The 27,591-nt window shown below is 36.8% G+C and overlaps 1 protein-coding gene across 1 annotated transcript in view; it reads left to right on the top strand.

Moving 5' to 3' along the window:
* The window catches only part of UBE2V2 (ubiquitin conjugating enzyme E2 V2), a 48,578-nt gene extending 21,274 nt beyond the window's left edge, over window positions 1–27,304 (top strand). Inside the window, exons 2-4 of the mRNA XM_040625853.1 lie at window positions 8,810–8,958; window positions 13,909–14,034; window positions 26,417–27,304. Of these exons, the coding sequence (XP_040481787.1) occupies window positions 8,810–8,958; window positions 13,909–14,034; window positions 26,417–26,563 (422 nt within the window). The 3' untranslated portion in view covers window positions 26,564–27,304. The remainder of the gene's footprint in view (window positions 1–8,809; window positions 8,959–13,908; window positions 14,035–26,416) is intronic.
* The last annotated feature ends 287 nt before the right edge of the window (window positions 27,305–27,591 follow it).

Consider the following 27,591-nt stretch of genomic DNA (forward strand, 5'->3'; position numbering starts at 1 on the left):
TTCTTTGCCGATTTGGATATCTTTTATCCCTTTTTTGTTGTCTGATTGATGTTGCAAGGACTTCTAGTACTATGTTGAATAATGCGAGAGTGGGCATTCTTGTCGTGTTCCTGATCTTAAGGGAAAGGCTTCCAGCTTTTCCCCATTGAGAATGATATTTGCTGTAGGCTTTTCGTAGATGGTTTTTATGAAATTAAGGAATGTACCCTCTATGCCTCACTCTGAAGGGTTTTAATCAGGAAAGGATGCTGTATTTTGTCAAATGCTTTTTCCACATCTATTGAGAGAATCATGTGATTTTTGGCTTTTTCCTTCTGGATAAAATCTATGACACTGATAGATTTGCAAATGTTGAAACCCTTGTATCCCGGGGATTAATCCCACTTGGTCATGATGGATAATCCTTTTAATGTACTGTTGGATTCTATTAGCCAGGATCTTGTTGAGGATTTTGGTGTCCATATTCCTTAGGGAAATCGGTCTGTAATTCTCCTTTTTGATGGGATCTTTGCCTGGTTTGGGGATCAAGGTAATATTGGCCTCATAGAATGAGTTTGGTAGTTTTCCTTCTGTTTCTATTTTTTGAAATAGCTTTAGGAGAATAGGTATTATTTCTTCTTTGAATGTTTGGTAGAATTCCCCGGGAAAACCGTCCGGGCCTGGAGTTTTGTTATTTGGAAGGTTGTTTATCACTGACTCAATCTCTTCATAATTAATTGGCCTGTTTAAGAAATCAATTTCTTCCTGTTTCAATCTTGGTAGTTTATAGGTTTCCAGGAAGGCCTCCATCTCTTCCTGATTGCTTAATTTATTGGCATAAAGCTGTTGATAAAAGTTCCTAATAATCCTTCTAATTTCATTGGTGTTGGTTGTGACCGCTCCCTTTTCATTCATGATTTTATTAATTTGGATCCTTTCTCTATTCTTTTGGATAAGTTTTGCCAGTGGTTTGTCCATTTTATTCACTCTTTCAAAGAACCAGCTTCTAGTTCTGTTGATCTGCTCTACTGTACTCCTGGTTTCTAATTCATTGATTTCTGCTCTCATCTTGATCAACTGCTTTCTCATGTGTGGATTACTGCCTATGTTCTCTTTTAGGATTTGGGTGGATACCTGTCTCACATTTAGGTCTTTCATTGAATTTGAGTTTATTTTGGTGTATGGTTTAAGAAAGTAGTCCAGTTTCCTCCTTCTGCATGTGGCTGTACAATTTTCCCAATACCATTTGTTGAAGAGACTGGTCTTTTTCCATTGGATATTCATTCCTGCTTTGTTAAGAGTAGTTGATGATAGAGTTGAGGGTCCATTTCTGGGCTCCCTGTTCTGTTCCATTGATCTGTGTGTCTGTTTTTGTGCCAGTACCATACTGTCTTGATGATTACAGTTTTGTAATACAGTTTGAAGTCCGGGAATTGTTTTCCCTCCGGCTTTGGTTTTCTTTTTCAGCAGTTCCTTTGTCTGTTTGGTGTCTTTTCTGGTTCCATGAAATTTTAGGATTGTGTATTCCAGCTCTGTGAAAAATGCTGATGGTATTTCGATAGGGATTACGTTCAATGTGTAGGTTACTTTGGGTAGTATAGACATTTTATTTTATTTATTTTATTTTAATGTTTTTTTATTATATTATGTTAGTCACCATGCAGTACATCCCTGGTTTCTGATGTAAAGTTTGATGATTCATTAGTTGCGTATAACACCCAGTGCACCATGCAATACGTGCCCTCCTTACTACCCGTCACCAGTCTATCCCATTCCCCCACCCCCTCCCCTCTGAAGCCCTCAGTTTGTTTCTCAGAGTCCATAGTATAGACATTTTAACAGTGTTCTTTCAATCCACGAGCATGAATGTGTTTGCATTTCTTTGTGTCTTCCTCAGTTACTTTCGTAAGTGTTCTGTAGTTCTCAGAGTACATATCTTTTGACTCTGGTTAGGTTTATTCCTAGGTACCTTTTTTTTTTTTTTTTGGTGCAGTTGTAAACAGGATTGATTCCTTGATTTCTCTTTCTCCGGCTTCTTTGCTAGTGCATAGAAATGTAACTGACTTCTGTGCGTTGATTTTATATTCTGCAACTTTGCTGAATTCCTGTATCGTTCTAGCAATTTTTTGGTGGAATTTTTGGGTTTTCTACATAGAGTATCTGTGAGGAGTGAGTGACTTCTTTGCCGATTTGGATGCTTTGTATTTCTTTTTGTTGTCTGATTGCTGAGGCTAGGACTTCCAGTACTGTTTTGAACAACAGTGATGAGAGTGGATGTTCCCTGTTGTGTTCCTTACCTTCGGGGGAAAGCTTTCAGTTTTTCCCCATTGAGGATGATAGTCATTGTGGGTCTTTCATATATGGCCTTTATGATACTGAGGTATGTTCCCTCTATCCCTACATTGTGGAGTGTTTTTACAAGAAAGGATGCTGTATTTTGTCAAATGCTTTTTCTGCATCTATTGAGAGGATTATATGGCTCTTATCTTTTCTGTTATTAATGTGGTGTATCACATTGATTGATTTGCAGATGTTGAACTACTCCTGCAGCCCAGGAATAAATCTCATTCCTGGTGGTCATGTTGAATAATCCTTTTGATGCACTGTTGGATACTAGTAGCTAGTATCGTGGTGAGAATTTTTACATCCATGTTCATCAGGGATATTGGTCTTTAAGTCTCCTTTTTAGTGGGGTCTTTGTCTGATTTTGGGATCAAGGTAATGATAGCTTCATAGAATGAGTTTGGAAATTTTCCTCTCATTTCAATTTATTTGAACAGTTTTGGAAGAATAGGCATTAGTTCTTTAAGTGTTTGGTAGGATTCTGCTGGGAAGCAATCTGGCCTGGGCTCTGGTTTGTTGGGAGATTTTGGATTACTGCTTCAATTTCTTTCCTGGTTATGGGTCTGTTCAGGTTTTCTATTTCTTCCTGTTTCAGTTTTGTTAGTTTATATGTTTCTAAGAATGTGTCCATTTCTTCCAAATTGCCTACTTTGTTGGCATATAGTTGCTCATAATATGTTTTTATAATTGCATTTCTTTGGTCTTGGTTGTGATCTCTCTTTCATTTATGATTTTACTGAATGGGTCCTTTCTCCCTCTCTTTATTTATTTATTTTTTGTTTCCTTTTTAAAAATTTTATTATTAACATATAATGCATTATTTGTTTCTGGGGTACTTTCTCTTTTCTTTTTATATGTCTGGGTGGGGTTTATCAATCTTGTTAATTCTTTCACAGAAACACCTTCTAGTTTTATTTGTTCTAGTGTGTGTGTGTGTGTGTGTGTGTGTGTGTTTTATTTCCATGTCATTGATTTCTGTTCTAATCTTTATTGTTTCTCTTCTGCTGGATTTAGGCTTTATTTGCTGTTCTTTTTCCAGCATGTATCTGTTTTGCCTCCCCCCAACCCCAATTAGGCTGTTGATTCCTGCACTAATTTCACACTACCTTCTTTACATTCACATTCTCTGGTTGATGAGGAAATCTTAATATCTAGGGAAAACTGTCCCCTCTGTTTTCTTTTTCTTTAAAAATTTTCTCCAGAGTCTTGCCCCTTAGGTTTGCCAGAAGAATATTAGGACTCTTTGTCAAGTTCCAGGGATAATGTTGTTGGAATTTCAGCTTAAATTGAAAGGATCTGTAGATTAATTTGAGAACTTAATCTTTGCAATAAGTTTGTCATGTAGCAAATTGCTTTATTTTTTTTTGATGTTCTTTGCTTATGTTTTATAATTTTCTCTGCTGACATCTTACATATTTTCACCCATTCTTTACCCTGTATGGTTTCTGTTCTTATTTATGGTGCATCTGGAGAGTTCTTCTTTTACGAGACTTCCTTTGTCCCTTCTTTTGGGGTAAGTTGTCCTTGTTAGATGCTCCCAGATGATTTTTTACAGTGTATTGTGCTGTCTCTTTGTCTTCCTCTCATAGATTGTAAACTTCTTGAAAGCAAACAAAGGTTTTAGTCCTCCTGGTCTCAACTGCCTAGCATAGTAATTGAATCTAGTAGTCAAATGATTATTGAATGAAGGTGTGAATTAATACAGTAGTGAATGGATGGCAAAATATAGGTCTCCTGATATTTTGCTCCCTTATGGGTGTTCCTCTACATTGTGTTTTCATAATTTTGTTTGTTCTATTAAGGAAGATAATAACGTTAAAATCAAACAAATATTTGAGTCTTAAATTACTGAAAAATATAGAGTATTAATCAGAGAGGTTTTATAAATGCTTTTATTAATATATGGTTTTAAGCACCATAAGACCAGAAGTTTCTTGGACTTTAGTTTTAACACTTTTATAGTATTTTTTTACATGACAAATTACAGAAATTCTTTACAGTATTTGTTTATATGACAAATTTCAACAGTGAGTGGTTTTTAGAAAATACATATTTTAAGTTGTATACATTCTGTAATCTCCACAGTTTTCTTTTTTTTTTTTTTAATTTTCTGGATTTTGGGGTGCCTGGCTGGATCAGTTGGTGGAACCCCACATTGGACATAAAATAAAAATGAATAAAATTTTTTGGATTTTGAGTGATAGAGTGTTGTAACTGTGTTGGGAAATTTGAGTATTAGTTTTGACACTGCCACTAGCTTATCATGGTCTTGAATAAGTTACTTAATGTCTTTGGTCTTTTAAATGTGGATATAGCTATCCGTCATAGCTCAAAAGATTTCTTTTATATACAGACAGGTGGCTATATGAGAAAGTAATTTGAGAAATATAAAATGCTATGTTATTTCCTTGCATAGGAGTGTTTTCCTTTGAGTACATCCAGTGTGTGACACACAGAAAGATTCTTTTTAAGGGAGTTCAGAACAGTATGTATTTTGGGGGCTCCTGGGTGGCACAGCTCTCTGCCTTCGGCTCAGGGCGTGATCCCAGAGTTATGGGATCGAGCCCCACATCAGGCTCCTCCGCTATGAGCCTGCTTCTTCCTCTCCCACTCCCCCTGCTTGTGTTCCCTCTCTCACTGGCTGTCTCTATCTCTGTCAAATAAATAAATAAAATCTTTAAAAAAAAAAAAGAACAGTATGTATTTTGTCAGAGTTGCTTCCACAGTTGGTCAAGATATATCTCTCATCCCCATCAGATTTGCAGGGACTGGAGACATGTTAGTGGTAACTAGGGAAATGAGTTCCATCCTGGACTCTGAAGAGGCATTGGAGAATAATGGCTCAGAGCTTCAACCCTTACTCAATCACTCTCCATGTAATTAGATTGAATTTTATGAGATTACACTTTCTGTTGGTTAAAAATATGCCTGAATAGCAGTAGTTTCATTTTATAAGGTTCAGCCTAATAATTTAAGCTTTAATTTTCTTACCTAGGGAAATGGTGATATTATTATCAGTTTACAAGGTGAGATTTAATGAAGTGCTTCTGCCTGTAAAGTTTTTAGCAAATGTTTGTCTCATAGGAGGTACTCAATAAATACGTTCTTTTTAATCAAGTCAGACTGCTTGTTGGGGTTTGAGGAGAACTCAGAACTCCCACAGTGGGGCAGAACCAGAGAACTAAAATCACAAGTGGGACTTTTCACGAGTTCCATCTTAACAGTGTGTCTGCTCAGGTTTGTTGCAGCCCACACCTAAGAACTCTGTAGGGGGCAGGTAAAGAGCCTGGTCGCATCCCACAGTACATATGCCCCAGATACTCTCTTCCTTAACCTCATAGGTACTCTGGGTAGTGAGATGAGGGGAAGGGACCCATAGCCGACTTGGATGTTCTTGAGAACCAGCTAAAGGATGGTTGGAAAAGCACATAACACAGAAGAGTTTATTCCATCCCTACAGATGTTTTCCTTTAATTTTTGAGTATGTGATGATTGTTATAGTCTAGTCTCCCAACCCCTGCCCCTCAAACAAGACTAATTCATTGGGGCATTTTAAAATGGCATTTGATAATGTCTGCCATAGAAATATGTTTATAAGTAGGGGAAAAAGGAAGTTACAAAACTATGAGACATCTCATTTTGGCAAAGCATGGAAATCATATATTGTGTGTGGAAAGTAATCTGAAGAGAAGTACACTAAAATGGTAACAATAATTATTCCTGAATTTTGGGGACTTTTGTACATCTTAGACTGTTTACCGTCAGCTGGAACTGGAATCCACACTGCCCTCTCTAAAACTGTACTACCTCTAGGGGCGCCTGGGTGGCACAGCGGTTAAGTGTCTGCCTTCGGCTCAGGGCGTGATCCCGGCGTTATGGGATCGAGCCCCACATCAGGCTCCTCCGCTATGAGCCTGCTTCTTCCTCTCCCACTCCCCCTGCTTGTGTTCCCTCTCTCACTGGCTGTCTGTCTCTCTCTCAAATAAACAAATAAAATCTTTAAAAAAAACTATTAAAAAACAATACACACAGACATACAGGAAAAAGACAAGTAGAACTATAGAAAAAGGCTCATAGAAGGCAAGAGATCCAGAAGGCAGTTTATGTAATACTTCAGTTTTTATGGAGCAACATCCCCATCTTGTGGCTTTCCCCCCCCCCCTTCACAGACATTAGTGGTTGGGTGAAATAAAAAGCCAGATTGCTTTAGTCCTGAATTTGAAAATATGGCTCAGTGTTTTTTGGTTTTTGTTTGTCTTATACCTTAAAAGCAAAATAGTCTTAGCTGCTCTAACTTTTTAAATGTTAGTATTGTCAGTAATTGATCTCTTTTAAATGTTAGTATTGTCAGTAATTGATCTATCAATCTTAGAACTGTTTTTCCAAAAAGCTGTATAAAGAAAGGGTGAAAAGTTTAGCAGTAACTAGGTTTACCACAGGAGACAACAAAATTAAACACAAATTTAGAATAATTCTTGGGGAATGACTTCATAAGGGTAAGGGTAATCAAGTTCATTTAAGATTACTTTAAAAAATATTTCAGAAGCAATGTATTGTGGAGGTCATGACTATACAGTTACAGGAAAATAGCAGTGTTAGGTGAATAGAAACTTAGAGCTTAGGATAAAATTTCTAGGGTCCACCTACAGGGTTGTACAAAGAGCTTTTCTTCTCACATGGCTTAGATAGACGTTCTGTCTAAAATACTGAAATGATCATCATAGTCAACATTTATTGAGTTTAAGATGGATTACCTTGTTTAATTTTCACAGTGATTCTGTGAGGTAGGAGCTACTGTTACCTCACTTTTATAGACAAGAAAACAGGGCTGGGGGTCACATATCAGGTGGTTAGCAGAACTGGATTTGGGCAGTCTCATTCTTAGATCTGTGCCAGGATATGCTGTCTATGTAGTTTGTACTGCAGTGCAACTTGATGGTTAAAAGTGGTTTTGGTCTAGAAACTGAGGATACGCTTCTTATAGCTGTGTGACTTTAGGTAGTCACATAACTTCTTTATATCCTAGTTCCAAACTGTAAAATGGGTGCTTTTAGGATTAAATGGGATAATTTGCTTAAAGTAGCACAGAATGTATGCTAAACAAGTGGTTATTAATAATCGTAGTAGTTGTAATAATGGCTACTCTTGTTTCTTGTGATTTATGACAGCTCCATGTTTCTGTGGCCCAAGATTTTCAAGCATTTTTTTTATAAAGCACAGTACATGAAATGGCTAGTGTTCTTTTAAGTTACAATATTTATTGTTTTTTCATTGTATGTCCAGAAGGATTTCTATGAACTAGTGAGAGCTGTTTTGGTTTTACCGAGAGAGAAGTTACGCAAAATGTCAGTTGTTTTAGAAGGGATGTCTCTTAAAAAAAAATAAAAGTAATGTCACTTCTTTCTACTTCATAATTGTGTGTGTGCACTCATGAGAGAAAGAGTGCACAAGCATACGTGTGCAAGCGCCAGAGCCAAAGAGAATGGCTTCTGGGGGCATTTACCTAATTTTTTCAAGACTTATGTGGTAGGGCTGGGGGATGTTTCAAGCGAGGTGCTGTTGAGAACATGGGAGACCACAGGGTCCATCCTTTGGAGAGGCTAGGCCAATAATTTTAGGAAAGGTTGTGGTCAATTAGAAGAATCATAGTTGAGTTCTAGGGGTTGGAGGTCACAATGGTGGCAAAGACCAGGTTTACTGAGAATGAAAGAGAGAAAACTGTGAAATGCTAGGAAATTAAGACTTCTGTGTTAAGATTTTAAAAATAAAGTAGGGGTGATGAGGTTTAAAGAACGGGAGATGTGAGAAGGGCTAGTGGATCATGAATAATTTGCTGGGTTGGGTCCAGAGGTGAAGGGCGGGTCCTAGGAAACTGGTACATCCATGAGGAGAGTTGTTCTCAAATGGTGGAACTCTCCAAGTGATGATTATGCACCATTCTGACATGGGAGAGATAAGACCCTACTGGTTTGGGACGAGAACAGGAAAGAAGACTGGGGACTGTGGGTGGGGCTACTTCAGTATTCTAGAAAAAAATAGTACTTTCTAGTGCTTTTTTTAAAGTTATAACATAATTCTATTCTTTAAAAAGCATTAGAGAGTGTATGCTAATGAATTTGAACTTTTATGAACTTTCTGGTCTTTGCCCATTTATTTGATGCAGTGTTCTGGAACAGAAATCTCAATTATGGAAAATATTCATTTTATAATGATTTCCTTATGATTGATTTATATCAAGATAACTGATTAATTAGGAATTTATATACATGTTCTATATTGCAGTTAATATTTGGTACAGCGCTTTCTTTAGTGTTTTCATTTTGAGTGGTTTTTAGATTGAGCATTTTCTGGAGTGGAATGCTTAAAGGGAATTTTGTCTTTTTGGGAAATAATTTATAAAGGTTAATTTGGAAAAAGCTGAATTTGAATATATGCAGCTCTTGTAATTATGGGCTTTTTACATTTACATTGACATTCTTTTGTATAGGAGTTAAAGTTCCTCGTAATTTTCGCTTGTTGGAAGAACTTGAAGAAGGACAAAAAGGAGTAGGCGATGGTACGGTTAGCTGGGGCCTTGAAGATGATGAAGATATGACACTTACAAGGTGGACAGGCATGATTATTGGGCCACCAAGGGTCAGTGCTATAAATTATATATTTTTTCTGTTACTTATTGTTATTGTAGAGTAAGCATTTTATTTTATAATATTGACATTAAAGTAATTATCACTTCTAACTGAAACAATTCCTCCCTTTTAATTAATTTTGTATACATTTATTGATGCTTCCTGTGTGTAGGGTATAATGCTTGATTTTATGGAGGACTGGGGGGAAAAGATTGATATGGTCATTGCCGTCAAGGTGTTTGCAGTTTAGTAGAGGAGAAAAAATAAATACAAATGACAGATTCTAAATATGGCAGAGAAAGTTCACTACGGGACTTTAGAATATGTTTCTTCTAGCCGGAATAATTGAGGAAGGCTGAACAGTGGAGGAAGTTGCCTTTGGAATGAGCCTTAAAGGACTGACTGGTAGGATTTCAGAAGGTGGTGATGGGGATGGAGAACATTCCAGATAGAGAGGAGAAAAGGTGAGGAATTGGAGGGGTATTTGGGAAGAGCAAACAGTGTATTTTGACGTAACATGTTACTAATCTGCTATGTGTGTAACCAAGAGTTTCTAAATTGGTTTGTATTGAGTGCACACTGCTATTTGCTCTTTTGACATTTGACTTGCCTTGTAAATGCTATAGGCCTCAATTTCTTCATTAATAAAGTATATAGAAAAGTGTGTGATTTTTGCATATTCTCTGTTGTTGGCAACAGACCCATTGTGTTTCATTCTTAGGTCTTTCTCAAGTTTATGAAGTTTTATTTTTACTCAAAATCTTTTCCTTTCCAGACTGGGAAATATTTTTCTACATTGCATTCCTTACTCAAAGGTCCCGTTTACTGCACTCTTGGCAGTGAGTCTTTGAAATATGTACTGCATAATGTTTTTGACTTGCTGGAAAGAACACCAATTTGAAGGGTTTTTGTTTTTGTTTTTTTTTTAGTCTTTGGTTTTGTATACCTTGGCTACCTTATGAGAGCATTTCGGCTGTTTTGCTATTGGGTAGAGTTTAGATTTCCTCTTGATTATTACAAAAGAAAAATGGATCCAAGTAATCAGCAATGTTAACTTGAGTGAATTAATGTATGTTTTATATTTTCTGGTATTCCTTAGCAAAATTTGAGCACACTACTAACCTAACAAACTTCCACTTCCTTCCACTGCTTTGATTTTTCCATAAGATATTTGAGGAAGGAAATGTAAAATTGATGGTTAAGATTCTTGATGTATTTTATAACTTGCTATTTCTAATGAAAACCTTGATTTTCAGTGCCTATGAACATTATTACCATGTTGGTTAAAAAAAGTGATTTAATTTATGAACGTTCTTAACGAATAGTTTGAAGATTTGACAGTCTGAACTTGGTAGAGTACAAATTTGAAGTTATTTAGATTTAGTTTTTCTCCAGGTACTACCTCCAGTGGACTTTAAATGTTAGGAATGTTTTGGAGCTTGTGTATGAGTTCCTTAGTGATTCTGTGGGTTGTCCTATAGCATAGTTCCCAAATATGGAAGAGCAGCTCCCACTTGATCTCACACCGTTGGGGTCACCAGCAGGACTCCCCAGACTAGCTGCCTTTCCTGTTGTCATTGAACTGCAGGAAGCTCCTGTGTCCAGGCTATGCCCAAGTGCATACTGAAGGCTGCTCTAGCTTGGGAGGAGTGGGTCTGGCTTGCTTGAAAAGGGCTTGTAGACACAGTGCTGCCAGTGGCCATGCTAGGCTTCTGTTCATTGGGCCTTCCCCTTTCTGAGGGTGGGAGTCTTGGAGCCTCTTCTCACTTCCTTTGGGTGCCAAGAAGAGGCAAGAGGTGAGCATCTCATAAAGGCACAGCATCTTTCCAGCCAGCCAGTGATTTCTGCCTTGCATCACCCACCCTCTCTCTACTTAAGCTCTCTCACTGAGGCACATGGAACCCAGTGGGGTGAGTGCTTGTGCACTCATTCAGTTGCTTTTTAATAAAACCTGCAAGGGTTGCTGTCTCACCCTAGTTGTTTTCTCTTTAGAAGGTACCATGTTTAGAACAGTTAGTCCCCAGCTTTAGGTATCTACATCTAACCAGGATAATGGGAAAATTTTTGCCTTACCATACTGTCACTTGGTTGGTGGTTTTTAAGTTGTTTTATGCATTATTAAGATCCCTGTTTTTTTATGTTATTCCAGTATTTGGATTTATATGAATAGCAGTTTTGTTTTTCCATCTATATTTGTGTTTTAAATTTTCTGAAGCAATATTTTTTAGCATTAGAGGTTTAGTAGCTTTTCCAAGTTTCCTTATGTGTAAATGGAGATATTATACCCATCTTTTTATATCTCTTTCTCTATATACACACACACATATATGTATATACACACACACATTCACACACACACACACGCACACGCACAGAGGGGTGCCTGGGTGGCTCAGTTGGTTAAGTGTCTGACTCCTGATTTCAGCTCAGGTCACGATCTCAGGGGCCTGGCATTGAGCCCTGTGTCGGGCTTAGCGCGAAGTCTTCTTGAGATTCTCTCTCTTCCTCTACCCCTCCCCTTGCTCACACATGTGCACGTGCTCTCTTCACTCTCTCTCAGATAAATAAAATCTTTAAAAAAAGAAATATGGAGAATTAAATGACTTAATTAGACAGTAGGAGGGTGCCTGACTATAGTATATTTTTAGTAAATATTAGTTCCTTTTTTTACTTTTTTATTTTACTATTTTATTAGATAACAGAAAGATGTGGCTGTTTTTTAAAATTTAGAGGTTATAAAATTAGTCCAAGGTGTCCAAAGTTATGATGATGTTTACTCTAAGCATTGAATTAGACCAAAAGGGTAGCTTAGAGTTTTTTAACTTAAAAAAAAAAAAACAACAAAAAAACGAGGGGCGCCTGGGTAGCGCAGTCGTTAAGTGTCTGCCTTCGGCTCAGGGCGTGATCGTGGCGTTATGGGATCGAGCCCCACGTCAGGCTCCTCTGCTACAAGCCTGCTTCTTCCCCTCGCACTCCCCCTGCCTGTGTTCCCTCTCTCGCTAGCTGTCTCTATCTCTGTCAAATAAATAAATAAAATCTTAAAAAACCCCGAGATATAATTTACGTACAATGAAATGCGCAAATCTTACCATGAATTTCCACAAATATACCTGTTGCCTATACTTTAGATATAGAACATTTCAGTCACCTGTGCCTCTTCCCACCCCCACCCCAGGCACTACTTCCTGCACCTTAGAGCACTTTTGTAGGATGTAGGATTTTGTATAATTGAAATCATGCAGTGTGTGTGTATTTATTGGTCTGCTTTTGACTCGGTATCTTAAGAGATTCAGCTGTGTTGTTCCGTATAGTAGGAGTGTGTTTCTTTTTATTACTGTGTAGTATTTTACTGCATGGATATATACCATAATGTGTTTATCCGTTGTGTTAATGGTATTTGGATTTTATCTACTTTGTGCGTATTAGAAGTAAAGCTGCTATGAGCATTCTTCTAAAAGTCTTTTGTGAACATGTTTGCTTCCATTTTTGGGGGGGATAAAATGCCTAGGAATGGAATTGCTACATCATAGAGTAGGTGTACAGTTATTTCTCTCCATAAGAAAATGCCAAAATTGTTTCCAAAATGGCTGTACCAGTCTCTCCTCCCAGCAAAGTGTGGAGTTCTGGTTGTTTCCACGTACAGTGAGTATTTCTAACATTGTAGAATTTCTTGGGGGCTATTACTGTTTTTTAATGCAAGTTTTATAGAGAGGCTAATGTGTACCCAGATTGAAGAACCACAGACTGGATGATTTCCTTGATCTCCCTGATTTTAGTCCTTTCTATACATATCCAAAGTGCTGGGCATGTTGTTAATGGATGTGTACTGTTAAACTGGGATGACTTTTATGCAGGTGTTTCTTTTTAAAGTGTCAAAATATTTAATAATCATATAATTCAAGATTGTTGGATACATTTTAAATTACAGTAGTTTAATATCCCAGATCTGACCTCCACTTGGGAATAGCTTTTACTTAAGGGAAAGGAAGCTATGGATCAGTTTGGGTAAGTGAAATCTATAGATGGTTAGCTTATTTTTTTTTTTCCAGGTTTGTGCAGGAACCAACAGGTATTAAATTTGTCACTTTCATTTATTTTTTACTTTACTATTATTGATTGTACATTAATAAGTTAGCAAAAGCCATAAGGATAAAGTGAGCAAAAGCCATAAGGATAAAGAGTTAATTATAGCATGAAAATAAGCCTAAATAATCTGGAAGTATTTTAGTTTGGTAGCTTTAAAACAATTGTTTTATAATATGGTGATATTCAACTTCTCGATTAAAAAACTATTTTAAAATGATAAGGAGACATAAAGTTTGCTGTCATATCTATGAAAATGGAATTTAATGAATCACAAAGTTAGTGAAGTAATATAAATATAATAAGAGGCATGAAATAATTGTTTTATTGCAGTAAGATGCTATAATATGCTGTTTTCCCTTTGGCTAGAAGTTTTTGATTGCCGTGTAAATGGAGTGACCGTGTAATTTATTGTCCAGCCAGACCCTTTTGTGAGTGAAGAAGTATTGTTAATAATTAATACTGGGACAGTAGAAATAGATAGAATTGTTCTGGACAAATGGGAACCTTTATATATGTGTGGCACAAGTCAAGTAGTCCCTCCCCCCCCCCATAATGTAAACTTTTTAGTAAAATCTGAATTTGTTTTGTTTGTTTTTCCTTTTTAATTTTGTTATAGGCATTGTTTGTACCACAAAAAGCAAGTTCTGATTGTCTTGATATTACTTGGTAGAATTATTTTAGTATTATAAAATCTTGATTTTTAAGTATGCTTGCTCCATTTTTTTCTGACCATATTAAGTCAGATAAATTTGGATGTAGAAAAGTAAATTCTTGATCATAAAGTAATATCAAATATATTCATATTGTACTTCTTCTCTGTATTAGTACTTGAATATTATTATTATTATTACTATTATTATTTTTTGCCTTCCAGACAAATTATGAAAACAGAATATATAGCCTGAAAGTAGAATGCGGACCTAAATACCCAGAAGCTCCTCCATCAGTTAGATTTGTAACCAAAATTAATATGAATGGAATTAATAATTCCAGTGGAATGGTAAGTTAAAATAGTAATTTTATTCTTATATAATGAATAATATATAGTCAGGAGAAAGTTGAAATTAGAAAAGGACCTTTGTTTAGCTGGAACTCTAAAAGAAATCAATCTTATGTTGTTTTATAAATCAACCTATCCTTAAAAAACCTTTATATCAGCCTAGATAGATGTGATGACAACAGTTTTCTTTGGGTTTTATTATATCTTCAGTAGTCATATTTTAGTTGAATCCTTATTTGGTGTCAAAAGATGACCGTTATTCTCTTTGAACATTACTTTTCTTTAAGGGTAAAGTACATTTGGTGAGATTAAAAGATTGAGTATTCGTAAAGAGGAGGCTTTTCTTTGAGGAAAAGTATGTCTGTATTAGAAGAAACAGGTTGAACATTGTTGTCTGTTGAAAGCAAGTAAACCAAAATGACGTGCTTTACCAGATTCACATAGGGAAGGCTGAGTTTCAGTCAGTATGAGTAGGTTAAGGTTCATGTTAAGACTTTTTTTTTTTAAAGAATTTATTTGTTTGACAGAGAGAGAGCAAGCACAAGCAGGAGGAGGGGGAGAGGGAGATACAGACTCCCTGCTGAGCAGGGAGCCCGATGTGATGCGGGCCACTCAGGCGCTCCTCATGTTAAGACTTTTAAATCCCAGCTCTTGAAATGCCATGTTGAGGGCACACTCACATGCAAAATACACGTTAGGGTGTGTAACAACAACAACATAATAATAAAATGAACATCATCTTAGGAAATAGAATGTTATCAATAACCTTAACTTCTTGTGTGCTCCTCCTCATCCCATCCCTGTGTTCCTTTTCCTCACCAATGGTAATTAACATCTTGAAAATTTTCTTTTATACTCTTATTTTTTAAAAATTTTACCCAATGTATCACATGTGTCTAACTATCCTTCCTCCTTCTTTTCTTCCTATCTACCTATATACCTACCTTAATATTTCATCTATTAAAAACCATGAGTTGATGGGACACCTGGGTCACTCAGTCAGTTAAGTGTCTGCCATCGGCTCACATGAGTCTCACATCGGGCTTCTTGCTCAGCGGGGAGTCTGCTTCTCCCTCTCTCTGCCTCCTCTCCACTGCTCCCGTGCTCTTTCTCTCTGACAAATAAATGAAAACAACAAACAAAAACAAAAAAGCCATGAGTTTATACCAGTACCTTCAGTTCTATTCCAACATGATAGGGTATATTCCATATTTCATCTGTTCCACATTTGTAATTCCCTCTGGCTACGAATCGAGCCCTGGACCTAGAGCTAGCCCCCTAGCCGCCAGCCTCAGTCAAATGTGCAGGCCCACAGCTAGACCCTGGAATGGCTGGTGCCTTCATGCTGGATACACTGGATGAAAGCATGACCCTGATAGGAAGAAGGTGCACAGATCATTGGAAATCTCAGTTCCAGACATGCTGGGTCACTTCCCAACCTCCCTACCTGGTGCATGCCAGCTAAAAGCTGGGTTCTGAGAGTCCTTCCTGTCAGTCTGTCAATCTTTGTAATTTACTGGGAACATTTAGTTTATTTAATATGCAATATATTAATACATTTAGGTTTAATAAATTTATTTTGTGGTTTCTGTTTTTCCATGTTTTTTTTCTTGTCTACTTTTGAAATGGTTGTTCTCAACTTTTTAAATTCTGTTCCTGTTTTTCAGTGGTTATTCTAGAAATTACAGTGTGCATTCTTAACAGTTTCTGTGTCAGGTAATATTAAGAGATGCTATAGAAGCAAGATGATAAAACATTTTGAATTTATAGGAAGAATATTGTTTAGGGAATTTCTTTTGTGACACACAGCATTGCCTTTATGAGGAAGATATTTTTATTAAATTTCTCTACCAGGAGTAGCTGTTCTTCTCAAATGCTGGTTTCATATTATAGACTCTGTAAATTCAGTAATTAATGGTGAGTTCTGCATTGTTGTGGGAACTAGGTAATTCAGGATTAAATTTCAGGCACACCTCTAACAAGTTTATCTGATCTCATGGGTATCTTATCTGCTTTTTCACATTTTGTCTCTCTCGCTCTCTGCTTTTCTTCCTTTGCCCATCTCCCATTAAGTCCTGTCAGTCTTTCTTGAAAATGTAGCTTGAATCAGGTCTTATTTTTATGTTTACATTGCCAAGAAATGAATGTTGACTATGATCTCGTCTTTTGCAACAGTCTCTCTGATTTCGCTTTTTTACGTCCTCCAGTCTTTCCAGAGCGAGGAGCCAGAGGATCTTTCTAATATACAAATTGTGTCATGTCACTTCTGTGCTTTAATATCCTTTAATGACTTCAGCCGCATTGTGCATGCTTTTTGCTATGGCTCATTGGGACTCACAGGGTACACACTGCCCTACACACCTTTCATTTTGCTTTAGGACTGTTGCACTGTCTATTCTTCCATTCTGGACATCTCCTCCACTCTGGCTAATCCTTACGGATGTGTCATTTCTCAGTGTAAATGTCGCTTTCTCAGAGAAGTCCTTTGTGATTCTTCAATTTGAATTCTGTCCCTTTTATTACTCTGATTATTTTTTCCTTTGTCACAGTTAATATATATTTATTACCACTTCTCTTTGTTTTCATTTTTGGTGTTTTTTTTGTTTGTTATGTTATTCACCATACAGTACATCATTACTTTTTGACGTAGTGTTCCATGATTCATTGTTTGCGTATAACACCCAGCACTCCATGCAATATGTGCCCTCCTTAATACCCATCACCAGGCTAGCCCATTCCCCCCCACCTCCAGCCCCTCTAAAACCCTCAGTTTCCCAGAGTCCACAGTCTCTCATGGTTCATTCCCCTTTCTGTTTACCCCCCCTCATTCTTCCCTTCCTTCTCCTAACAATCTTCCTGCTATTTCTTATGTTCCATAAATGAGTGAAACCATGTAATAATTGTCTTTCTCTTCTTGACTTATTTCACTTAGCATAATTTCCTCCAGTTCCGTCCATGTTGCTGCAAATGTTGATAAATTGTTCTTTTTGATAGCTCGGTAATATTCCATTGTATACATGGATCACATCTTCTTAGTCCAGTCATCTGCTGAAGGGCATCTTGCCTCCGTCCACAATTTAGCTATTGTTGACAGAGCTGCTATGAACATTGGGGTGCATATGGCCCTTCTCTTCACTACGTCTGTATCTTTGGGGTAAATACCCAGTAGTGCAATGGCTGGATCATATGGTAGCTCAATTTTTAACTTTTTAAGGGACCTCCACACTGTTTTCCACAGTGGCTGTACCAACTTGCATTCCCACCAACAGTGTAGGAGGGACCCCCTTTCTCCACATCCTCTCCAACAATTGTTGTTTCTTGCCTTGTGAATTTTTGCCATTCTAACTGGCGTAAGGTGGTATCTCAGTGTGGTTTTGATTTGAATTTCCCTGATGGCTAATGATTGTGAACATTTTTTCATGGGTTTGTTAGCCATTTGTATGTCATCATTGGAAAAGTGTCTGTTCATATCTTCTGCCCATTTTTTGATTTGATTATTTGTTTCTCGTTTATTGAGTTTGAGAAGTTCTTTGTGGATCTTGGATACCAGTCTTTTGCCTGTAGTATCATTTGCAAATATCTTCTCCCATTCCGTGGGCTGCCTCTTAGTTTTTTTTGACTGTTTCCTTGGCTGTGCAGAAGCTTCTTATCTTGATGAAGTCCCAAAAGTTCATTTTTTCTTTTGTTTCCCTTGCCTTTGGAGACGTGTCATGAAGAAGTTGCTGTGGCCGATGTCAAAGAGGTTGTAGCCTATGTTCTCCTCTATGATTTTGATGGATTCCTGTCTCACATCGAGGTCTTTCATCCATTTGGAGTTTATTTTTGTGTATGGTGTGAGAGAGTGGTTAAGTTTCATTTTTCTGTATATAGCTGTCCAGTTTTTCCAGCACCATTTATTGAAGAGACTGTCCTTTTTCCATTGGATGTTTTTTCCTGCTTTGTCAAAGATTAGTTGACCATAGAGCCAAGGATCTATTTCTGGAGTCTGTATTCTTTTCCATTGGTCTGTGTGTCTGTTTTTGTGCCAGTACCATGCTGTCTTTATGATCACAGCTTTGTAATATAGCTTAAAATCAGGCAATGTGATGCCCCTGCTTTGTTTTTCTTTTTCAACATTTCCTTGGCGATTCGGGGTCTTTTCTGGATCCACACAAATTTTAGGATTGTTTGTTCAAGCACTTTGAAAATGTCATTGGTGTTTTGATCGGGATGGCGTTGAAAGTGTAGATTGCTCTGGGTAGCATAGACATTTTAACTATGTTTATTCTTCCGATCCATGAGCATGGAATGTTTTCCCATCTTTTTGTGTCTTCTTCAGTGTCTTTCATCAGTGTTCTGTAGTTTCTACAGTATAGATCCTTTACCTCTCTGGTTAAGTTTATTCCGAGATATCTTACGGTTTTTGGTACTATTGTAAATGGGATCAATTCCCTGATTTCTCTTTCTTCAGTCTCATTGTTCGTGTATAGAAATGCAACTGATTTCTGAGCACTGATTTTGTATCCTGCCACATTACTGAATTGTTGTATGAGTTCTAGTAATTTGGGGGTGGAGTCTTTTGGGTTTTCCCTATATAAAGTATCATGTCACCTGCGAAGAAGGAGAGTTTGACTTCTTCTTTGCCAATTTGAATACCTTTTATCCCTTTTTGTTGTCTGATTGCTGTTGCAAGGACTTCTAGTACTATGTTGAATAATAATGGCGAGAGTGGGCATCCTTGTCGTGTTTCTGATCTTAAGGGAAAGGATTCCAGCTTTTCCCCATTGAGAATGATATTCGCTGTAGGCTTTTCGTAGATGGTTTTTATGAAATTGAGAAATGTACCCTCTAACCCTACACTCTGAAGGGTTTTAATCAGGAAAGGATGCTGTATTTTGTCAAATGCTTTTTCTGCATCAATTGAGAGGATCATATGGTTCTTGACTCTTTTCTTGTTGATATGATCTATCACACTGATCGATTTGCGAGTGTTGAACCACCCTTGCATCCCGGGGATGAATCCCACTTGGTCGTGGTGGGTAATCCTTTTAATGTACTGTTGGATCCTATTAGTTAGGATTTTGTTGAGAATTTTGGCGTCCATATTCATCAGGGATATCGGTCTGTAATTCTCCTTTTTGATGGGGTCTTTGCCTGGCTTGGGGGTCAAGGTAATGCTGGCCTCATAGAACAAGTTTGGAAGTTTTCATTCTGTTTCTGTTTTTTGAAACAGCTTCAGGAGAATAGGTATTATTTCTTCTTTGAATGTTTGGTAGAATTCCCTAGGGAATCCAGGCCCTGGACCTTGTTTTTTGGGAGTTTTTTGATCACTACTTCAATGTCTTCAATGTTAATCAGTCTATTTAGATAATCTTTTCCTGTTTCAGTCTTGGTAGTTTATAGGTTTCCAGGAAGGCATCTGTTTCTAACAGGTTGCTTAGTTTATTGGCATATAGTTGTGATAATAGTTTCTAATGATTGTTTCTATTTCCTTGGTGTTAGTTGTGATCTCTCCCCTTTCATTCATAATGTTATTAATTTGGGTCCTTTCTCTATTCTTTTGAATAAGTCTGGCCAGTGTCTTATTGATCTTATTAATTCTTTCAAAGAACCAGCTTCTAGTTTTGATCTGCTTTACTGTATTTCTGGTTTCTAATCGATTGATCTCTGCTTTAATCTTAATCAGTTGTCTTTTTGTGTGTGGCTTAGGCCTCTTCTTTTGTTCCACCTCCAGCTATTTAAGGTGTGAGTATAAGGACTGCGTTTTAGATTTTTCTGTTCTTTTGAGTGAGACTTGGATGGCTATGTATTTCCCTCTTAGGACCAACTTTGCAGTGTCCCATAGGTTTTGGACTGATGTGTTTTCGTTCTCATTTGTTTCCATAAATTGCTTAAGTTCCTCTTTAATTTCCTGGTTTACCCAGTCATTCTTAAGCAGGATGGTTCTTAGTTTCCAAGTGTTTAAGTTTCTTCCAACTTTTTCCTTGTGATTGAGTTCCAGTTCAAAGCATTTTGGTCTGAGTACATGCAGGGAATAATCTCAGTGTTTTGGTATTGGTTGAGACCTGTTTTGTGACACAGTGTATGGTTTATTCTGGAGAAAGTTCCATGTGCATTCGGAAAGAATGAGTATTCTGTTGTCTGGCGTAAATTAAAAATTCTGTGAGTGAAATACAGCCTAAACTGGATGTGCTGACTGCCAGGGTAAACGAGGCAGAAGAACGAATTAGTGCATTAGAGGATGAGATGATAGAAAAGAAAGAAAGAGAACATGGGGAAAAAACTCCCTTTCTCAAGAAAAAAAGCTACGGGAGATTACTGACTCAATGAAACATTCCAATGCTAGAATTATAGGGATCCCCGAGGGGGTGGAGAGAGAGAGGTCTAGAAGAGGTATTTGAATAAATTGTAGCTGAGAACTTCCCTAATCTGGGGAAGGAAACAAGCATTCGTGTCCAAGAGGCAGAGAGGACCCCTCTCCCAAGATGAATGAGAACAGACCAACAGCACGACATATAATAGTACAATTCACAAATCTTAGATCCAAGGAAACAATCTTTAAAGCGGTGAGGGGAAGAGATTCCTTACGTACAGAGGGAACAACATCAGAATAATGTCAGATCTGTCTGCAGAGACCTGGCAAGCCAGAAAGGGCTGACAAGACATATTCAGGGTACTAAATGAGAAGAACATGCAACCAAGGATACTTCATCCAGCAAGGCTGTCATTCAGAATGGATGGAGAGACAAGGAGCTTCCAAGACCGGCAGAAACTGAAAGAATATGTGACCACCAAGCCAGCCCTACAAGAAATATCAAGGGGGGGGGGGATTCTATAAAAGGGGAAAGACCCCAAGAGTGATATGGAACAGAAATTTACAGAGGCAATCCATAGAAACAAGGACTTCACAGGCAACATGATGACATTAAAATCGTATCTCTCAATAATCACTCTCAATATGAATGGCCTTAATGCTCCCATAAATGCAACAGGGTTGCAGACTGGATAAAAAGACATGACCCGTCCATTTGCTGTCTACAAGAGATTCATTTTGAACCTAAAGATACATCCAGACTGAAAGTGAAGGGATGGAGAACCATTTTTCATGCCAACAGACCTCAAAAGAAATCTGGGGTAGCAATTCTCATTTCAGACAAATTAGATTTTGAGCTAAAGACTGTAGTTAGAGATACAGAAGGACACTATATTATTCTTAAAGGGTGTATCCAACAAGAGGATCTAACAACTATAAATATCTATGCACCCAACGGGAGCAGCCTACTACATAAGCCAACTGTTAACCAGAATAAAGAGACATATAGATAAAAACATGTTAATAGTAGGGGACCTCAACACTCCACTCTCAGCAATAGGTAGATCATCTAAGCAGAAAGTCATCAGAGAAACAAGAGCTTTGAATGACACACAGGACCAGATGCTCCTCATAGATATATACAGAACAGTCCACCCTAGAACAACAGCATACTCATTTTTAGTGTCTGTTATTTGAGAGAGAGAGAGAGCGCGCGCACGCGCACAAGCAGGGGGTGGGGCAGAGGGAGAGGGAGAAAGAGATTCCCTGCTGAGCAGGAAGCCCGTTGCAGGCTGGATCCCAGGAACCCAGGATCATGACCTGAGCGGAAGGCAGATGCTTCACCAACTGAGCCATCTAGGCGCCCTCATTTTTGGTGTTTTTTAAAAGAAATATTTTTAACATATAGACAAGTTTTAGAAAATGATATAACCAACATCCTCCATTTTCCCTTGTCAAATTTTAACATGTTGGTCTTATTTGTAATAGCCCTTATTTTTATTTTTATTTTTTTAAAGAAAGACTATATTATAAATAGTTAACTCTGTGTACCTTTCCCCAGTTTCCCCTTCACTTTCCTTAGAGGTCGTCTCATCTTGAATTTGTGTTTATCGTTACTGAGCATGATCATTGTGCTTCTACTATGTATGTGTGTATATACTTCTGTATTGTATCACTTTTGCCAGTGATTTTTGAGCTTCACCCATGTTGAGTTATTTAAATTAGATTGTTCTTTTTCGTTGTTTCACTTGCTGGGCATTTAGACTGTTTTCAGTTTTCACTGAAAAGATTGCTACTGTGGACATTCTTGTATTCATGTATTCTTTTACCCTAAGGCAGTGCTTCTCAAGATTTGGGTGTTGGTTGCTTGGTTTGTTGGTTCCAATATGTGATAGATCAGTACCTTTGTAAGATACAATAAAAATTACTAAGAAAATGAAATGAAAAGGATAAAATACAAGCTTGGATTTTTTAAATAAAAATATCTCTGTCAAATTATCATAGAACTCTTCAAACACTTGCAATTTCTGTGTTTATCTTGTGCTGCACCAGCAGAAAATTAATTCAAGGCCTGGCATCATTCCATGGAACATACTTTGAGTAGCACTGCTCCAGGGCATTCACCTAGAAGTGGAATGTCTGCTGAGGTGTGGGGCTTGCCTTCACCTTGATTAAATATTGTCAGCTTACTCTCCACAGAACTGTATCCATGTCTGTCTTGCTAGCTGTGTGTAACAGTACCCTGTGACCATACATTCTCACTAACACTTCATGTTGTCAATCTGGAATGGGGATTTGAAATCAGAAAAAGAAATACTGATTTTAATTATGAGAGTGTAGATGAGTGTGTAGAGGGTTAGAGGTAGGGTGAATACACTGGACATCAGTTTTTCTCTTGATCGATATTTAAGAATTTAAAGTATTACTTTCATAACTAGTAAGTAACATAGCTGTAATCTCACATTGACTGTTCGTGATGATATGCCAGGATAATTTTATATATTTTGAGGTTATTTAAATACCTGGTGAATTATGGGTGTTGCTTTAGTAATTTTGGTTTATATTTATTTAATATAGGACAGACTTATTCCCTGTGGGTGGTTAGCACTGTAAAGTGTAAATTATAGTTCTTTATGCTGTGAGGTCTCAAGTTTTGGAGGTTATTGTATATTATAGAATGATAAGAGGCAGATTTGTTCTGATACGATATTTATTTTCCCATGCTCTTTTCTCCCTCCTCTCTCTTCATCTCCCCCCCCCTTTGTGTGTGTGTGTGTGTGTGTGTGTGTGTGTGTGTGTGTACTCCGTTGGTAGTTCACAGGATTTGCAATCACTTATGTTTATTTAACTATCATGTAACTTTACAGCTGGAAGTGTTTGTTTTTTATTTGAAAAGAGCTTGATATTTTCTCTACTTGTAAACTCTTGTTTACAAGAGTTTACTTAAAATAAGAGTCTACTTAATGGAGTCTACTTAAAATAAGCTAAGGGGCTTGCTACTCCATAAGTTAAAGCATCAGAGTAAGCACTTTACATCTTAACGTTATAATATTCTTCTTATCATTTCAGTTACTTACAAGAGAATTATTTAAAAATTATCTTTCTCCTCTATTTTAAGCAGTTTATTGTGATACAATTTGCATACCGTACAGTTCATTCAAAGTGCATATAATTCAGTGTTTGTTAGTATTCACAGGTTTGTGGACCCATTACCACAATCCAGTTTTAGAACATTTTTGTCCCTCTCAAAGGAAACCCCACACCCGTTAGTTTAATTGTCACTTTTTATCCCACCTTCCCATGCCCTAAACAACTGCTGATCTTTCTGTTTTTATTGATTTGCCTGTTCTGGACTTTCATATAAATGGAGTCATATTGTATGTGCTTTTTTGTAACTAGCTTCTTTAGCTGAACATAGTATTTTCAAGGTTCATCAATGTTGTAGCATATATCAGTACTTTATTGCTTTTGATTGCTGAATAATAATTCCATTATATGGATATATCACATTTTGTTTATCCATTCATCACCTGATAGACATTTGGGGTTTTTCTGCTTTTTTGGCTGTCATGGATATTGCTACTGTGAACATTTGTGTACAAAGGTTGTATGGGCAAATATTTTCATTTCTCTTGGGTGTATACCTAGGAATGGAATTGCTGGATCATATGGTGACTGACTATATGTTTAACTTTTTGAGGTATAGCCACACTGTTTTTCAAAGTGAACATAACATTTTGCATTCTTTCCAACAGTGTATATTGAGAGATATTTGGCTTTTTATTATTGAGTTGTAAGAGTTCTTTATACAGAACAGGAACACATCATCAAATATATGATTTGCAAGAATTTTTTTCCCATTCTGTGGGTTGTCTATGCTTTCTTGAGGGTGTGGTTTGCAATGAAAAATTTTAAGTTTTGGTATAGCCAATTTATCTACTTTTTCTTTTGTTGAATGCCCTCTAGGCATAAGATATTTAAGAAACCATTTCCAAATCCCATGTCATGAAGATTTACTCCTGTTTTCTTCTGAGAGTTTTTTTTTTAAATTACTTAAGCTCTTAAGTTAGATCTATGATCTATTTTGAGTTAGTCTTCATGTATGATGTGAATTAAGGGCTCAGCTTCATTCCTTTGCTTATGGATATCCAGTTATCCCAATAACATTTATTGAAGGGACTATCCTTTTCCCATTGTGTATGTTTCTCTGGCACCTTTGTCAAAAGGTTAGTTGTCCATATATGCATGGATTTACTTTTCTGCTCTTAGTTGTAGTCCATTGGTCCAATGTTGTTCCTTATGTCAGAACCATCCTTCTTGATAACTGTACCATTGTAGTAAGTTTTAAAATTGGAAAAACTTTGTTGTTTTTCATAATATTTTGGCTCTTCTTTGTTCCTTGTATCCATATAAATTTTAGGATAACCTTGTTCGTTTCTACAAAAACACAAAACAAAAAATGCCAGGCAGTTGAAATTTTGGTAGGGACTTTATTACATCTGTAGACCACTTTGAGGAAGTATTGTCATCCTAGCAATATTAGGTCTTCTGATCCATGGATAGGGGAGGTCTTTCCATTTATTCAGGTCTAAGTTTTCAACAATATTTTATAGTTTTCCTTATATCAGGCCTACACTTCTTTTGCTAAATTTATACCTGTGCATTTTATTCTTATCCAATTGTAAATGGCATTGTTTTCTTAATTTTATTTTTAGATTGTTTATTGCAAGTATATTGACATGGTTTTTATAAATTGATTCTGTATCTTGCAGCTTTATTTATTAGCTCTGCTAGTTTTTTTAATGGATACCTTAGGATTTTCTCTATATAAGATCATGCCATCTGCAGATGGAGATTGATCTATTCATTCTTTGTAGTCTGATGCCTCTTATTTCATTTTCTTGTCTGATTGCCTGGCTGGAACCTCCAGTGCCATGTTGAGTAGCAGTGATGATTAAGTATGAAAATAGCTGTAGGCTTTTATAGATGCCCTTTTTCAGGCTGAGGAAGTTCCCTTTTATTCCTGGTTTGTTAAGTGTTTTTTTTTATCATGAAAAGTTGTTGGATTTTTGTCAAATGCCTTTTTGTGTTTATTGAAATAATTACGATTTTTGTTCTCTATTAATATATGGTGTATTATATTGACTGACTTTTAAAATCTTGAGCCAAACTTGCCGTTCTGGGATAAATCCCACTTGGTTGTAATCTTTTTTATGTGTTAGGGTCAGCCACAACCCTGTGCACAACCCTGTACATGTGTGGTCTTCTAGATTCTCAGGGATATGTTGGAACTTTTCAAAGTCCCTGTGGACATCTCATTTCCCAATTTTTCCTCTGAAATATTTTGATCAACTTCCTGTTTGTATTGTCTACTCAGGCAGCAGAGATGTTAAAACAATTGACACTGATTATTTTTGACAAATGCCTGGGGTAGGTATGGATGTGGGTGGGAGGAGGAATAAGCAGTACTCAGTGGTGAATTTTGAGGTCAGATAAAGAAAAACCCTGTGAGTGGGGTTTTCCAGGAACTGCCAAACAGGTCAAATGATGTCAGTTATCTGGGAATAAGATGTCAGTCAGTCCCATTCTATCCATCTTCTACAATGGAAGGTTTGTTCAGTATTGTGCTGCAGAGAAAACACTGGTAAGAAAAGTTGAAAAGCACAAGTCAGGTTCACAGCTTTTTCCTAAACCTCAGTGAAGATAATTGCCCATATTCTGGGTAGTGGCATTGGAAATGGAGAGGAACCTTTCAGACCTTACCTCATCAAGAAGCAATTGGCAAATATGTTTACAACGTAGTTATTTAATGTAACGTTTATTTCTGATGTCCAAAGTTCACTACATGTTTATTGTGATATAGAAAAGCACACATACACACAAGACACACATTTTTAGGAAATATCTGTTACAGAAGCACTATTTTTCCTAAGTATGATATGAACCTGTAGCTTTATAATGTTCTCTTTTGTGAAAGTAGAGCCAGGCTATGAATTTTAAAGGCACTGCTTCTCATTAAGGTATGTTTAATAAATTGGTGCCATAGTACTTTAAACTGTAGTTAATTTTGCTTTTTTCCCTCCATTTCAGGTGGATGCACGGAGCATACCAGTGTTAGCAAAATGGCAAAATTCATATAGCATTAAAGTTGTACTTCAAGAGCTAAGACGTCTAATGATGTCCAAAGAAAATATGAAGCTTCCACAGCCACCAGAAGGACAAACATACAACAATTAATTTTAGTGGTTCTCAAACTTGTCTTAAATCAACAACCTTCTACTCATGTTAATGTCTTGATTAAATATCACAATGCAAAATACCCACACATTAAGTAAAAGAATTCCAGCTGGTAAACATGACCTGGACATTTGTAAGAATATATTTAATATATGTACACCATTATGTTTTCAGGTTACAGGAGGAAAAATGCAGCACAATTTTTTTTCTCTTGTTAAGGCACTATCATTTAAGCATAAACCTGGAGTACTCAAAATAGAATTCAGGTTTACAAGATGAAAACATGGAGAGAAGAGTCAGATGCTGTGGAAGCATGTGTGTTTCTGAAAAGTAAAATCTCAAGAAGGAAAAACAGAAATGGCATGCTTTATCCATCTTGCTTAGTGAAAGAGCTTCAGTTGAAATTGTCTAAAGTAGCAGGTACAATGAATATTGTCACAAATTGTGTTAATTTTTGAAGCGGTGTGGGTGCTGACTACTAGTAGTATCAAAAATATGTTCAAGATTGTTTTGATACCTGTATTTATAATAAAAAATGTTGTGGGGGAGGTCGATGAATTTCTGTTAAAAGCCGTTCCTGTGTGTTACATGTAACAGACATGGTAAATATTTGTTTACAGTCTTTGTTTGACAAACCATGCATTTAAGTGAAATCAACAAAAAGGAAATAGGTGTATGGATATGTGATTTTGAGATTAAAGTTAGTCTTAAAATGTAAATAAAATGTGGAACGTGTCCTCAGAAACTGTGCCATTTCTATTACATTGATGTGGTATATGTACAGTACCTTGCTGAGGTAGAAAAAATTGGAATTACGGTAGCTATTCATCTATAAACACCTTTTATTATTATCCTATTTTGTATACTTCTTGCGAATTGGAATTTGCAGAGTATTTCAGAGAACAAATTAATTAGTTTAATTTCTTCTCTGGAGAAAGAGGAATCCCAGGTATTATATTTTGAATTTTAGTTTACCAGAAATATTATTTAAAAGTGTTTGAATTCTAGCAATTCTTATAGAATTATAA

This window comes from Ursus maritimus, unplaced genomic scaffold (assembly GCF_017311325.1).
Source record: "Ursus maritimus isolate PB19 unplaced genomic scaffold, ASM1731132v1 scaffold_9, whole genome shotgun sequence".
Classification (NCBI taxonomy): domain Eukaryota; kingdom Metazoa; phylum Chordata; class Mammalia; order Carnivora; family Ursidae; genus Ursus; species Ursus maritimus.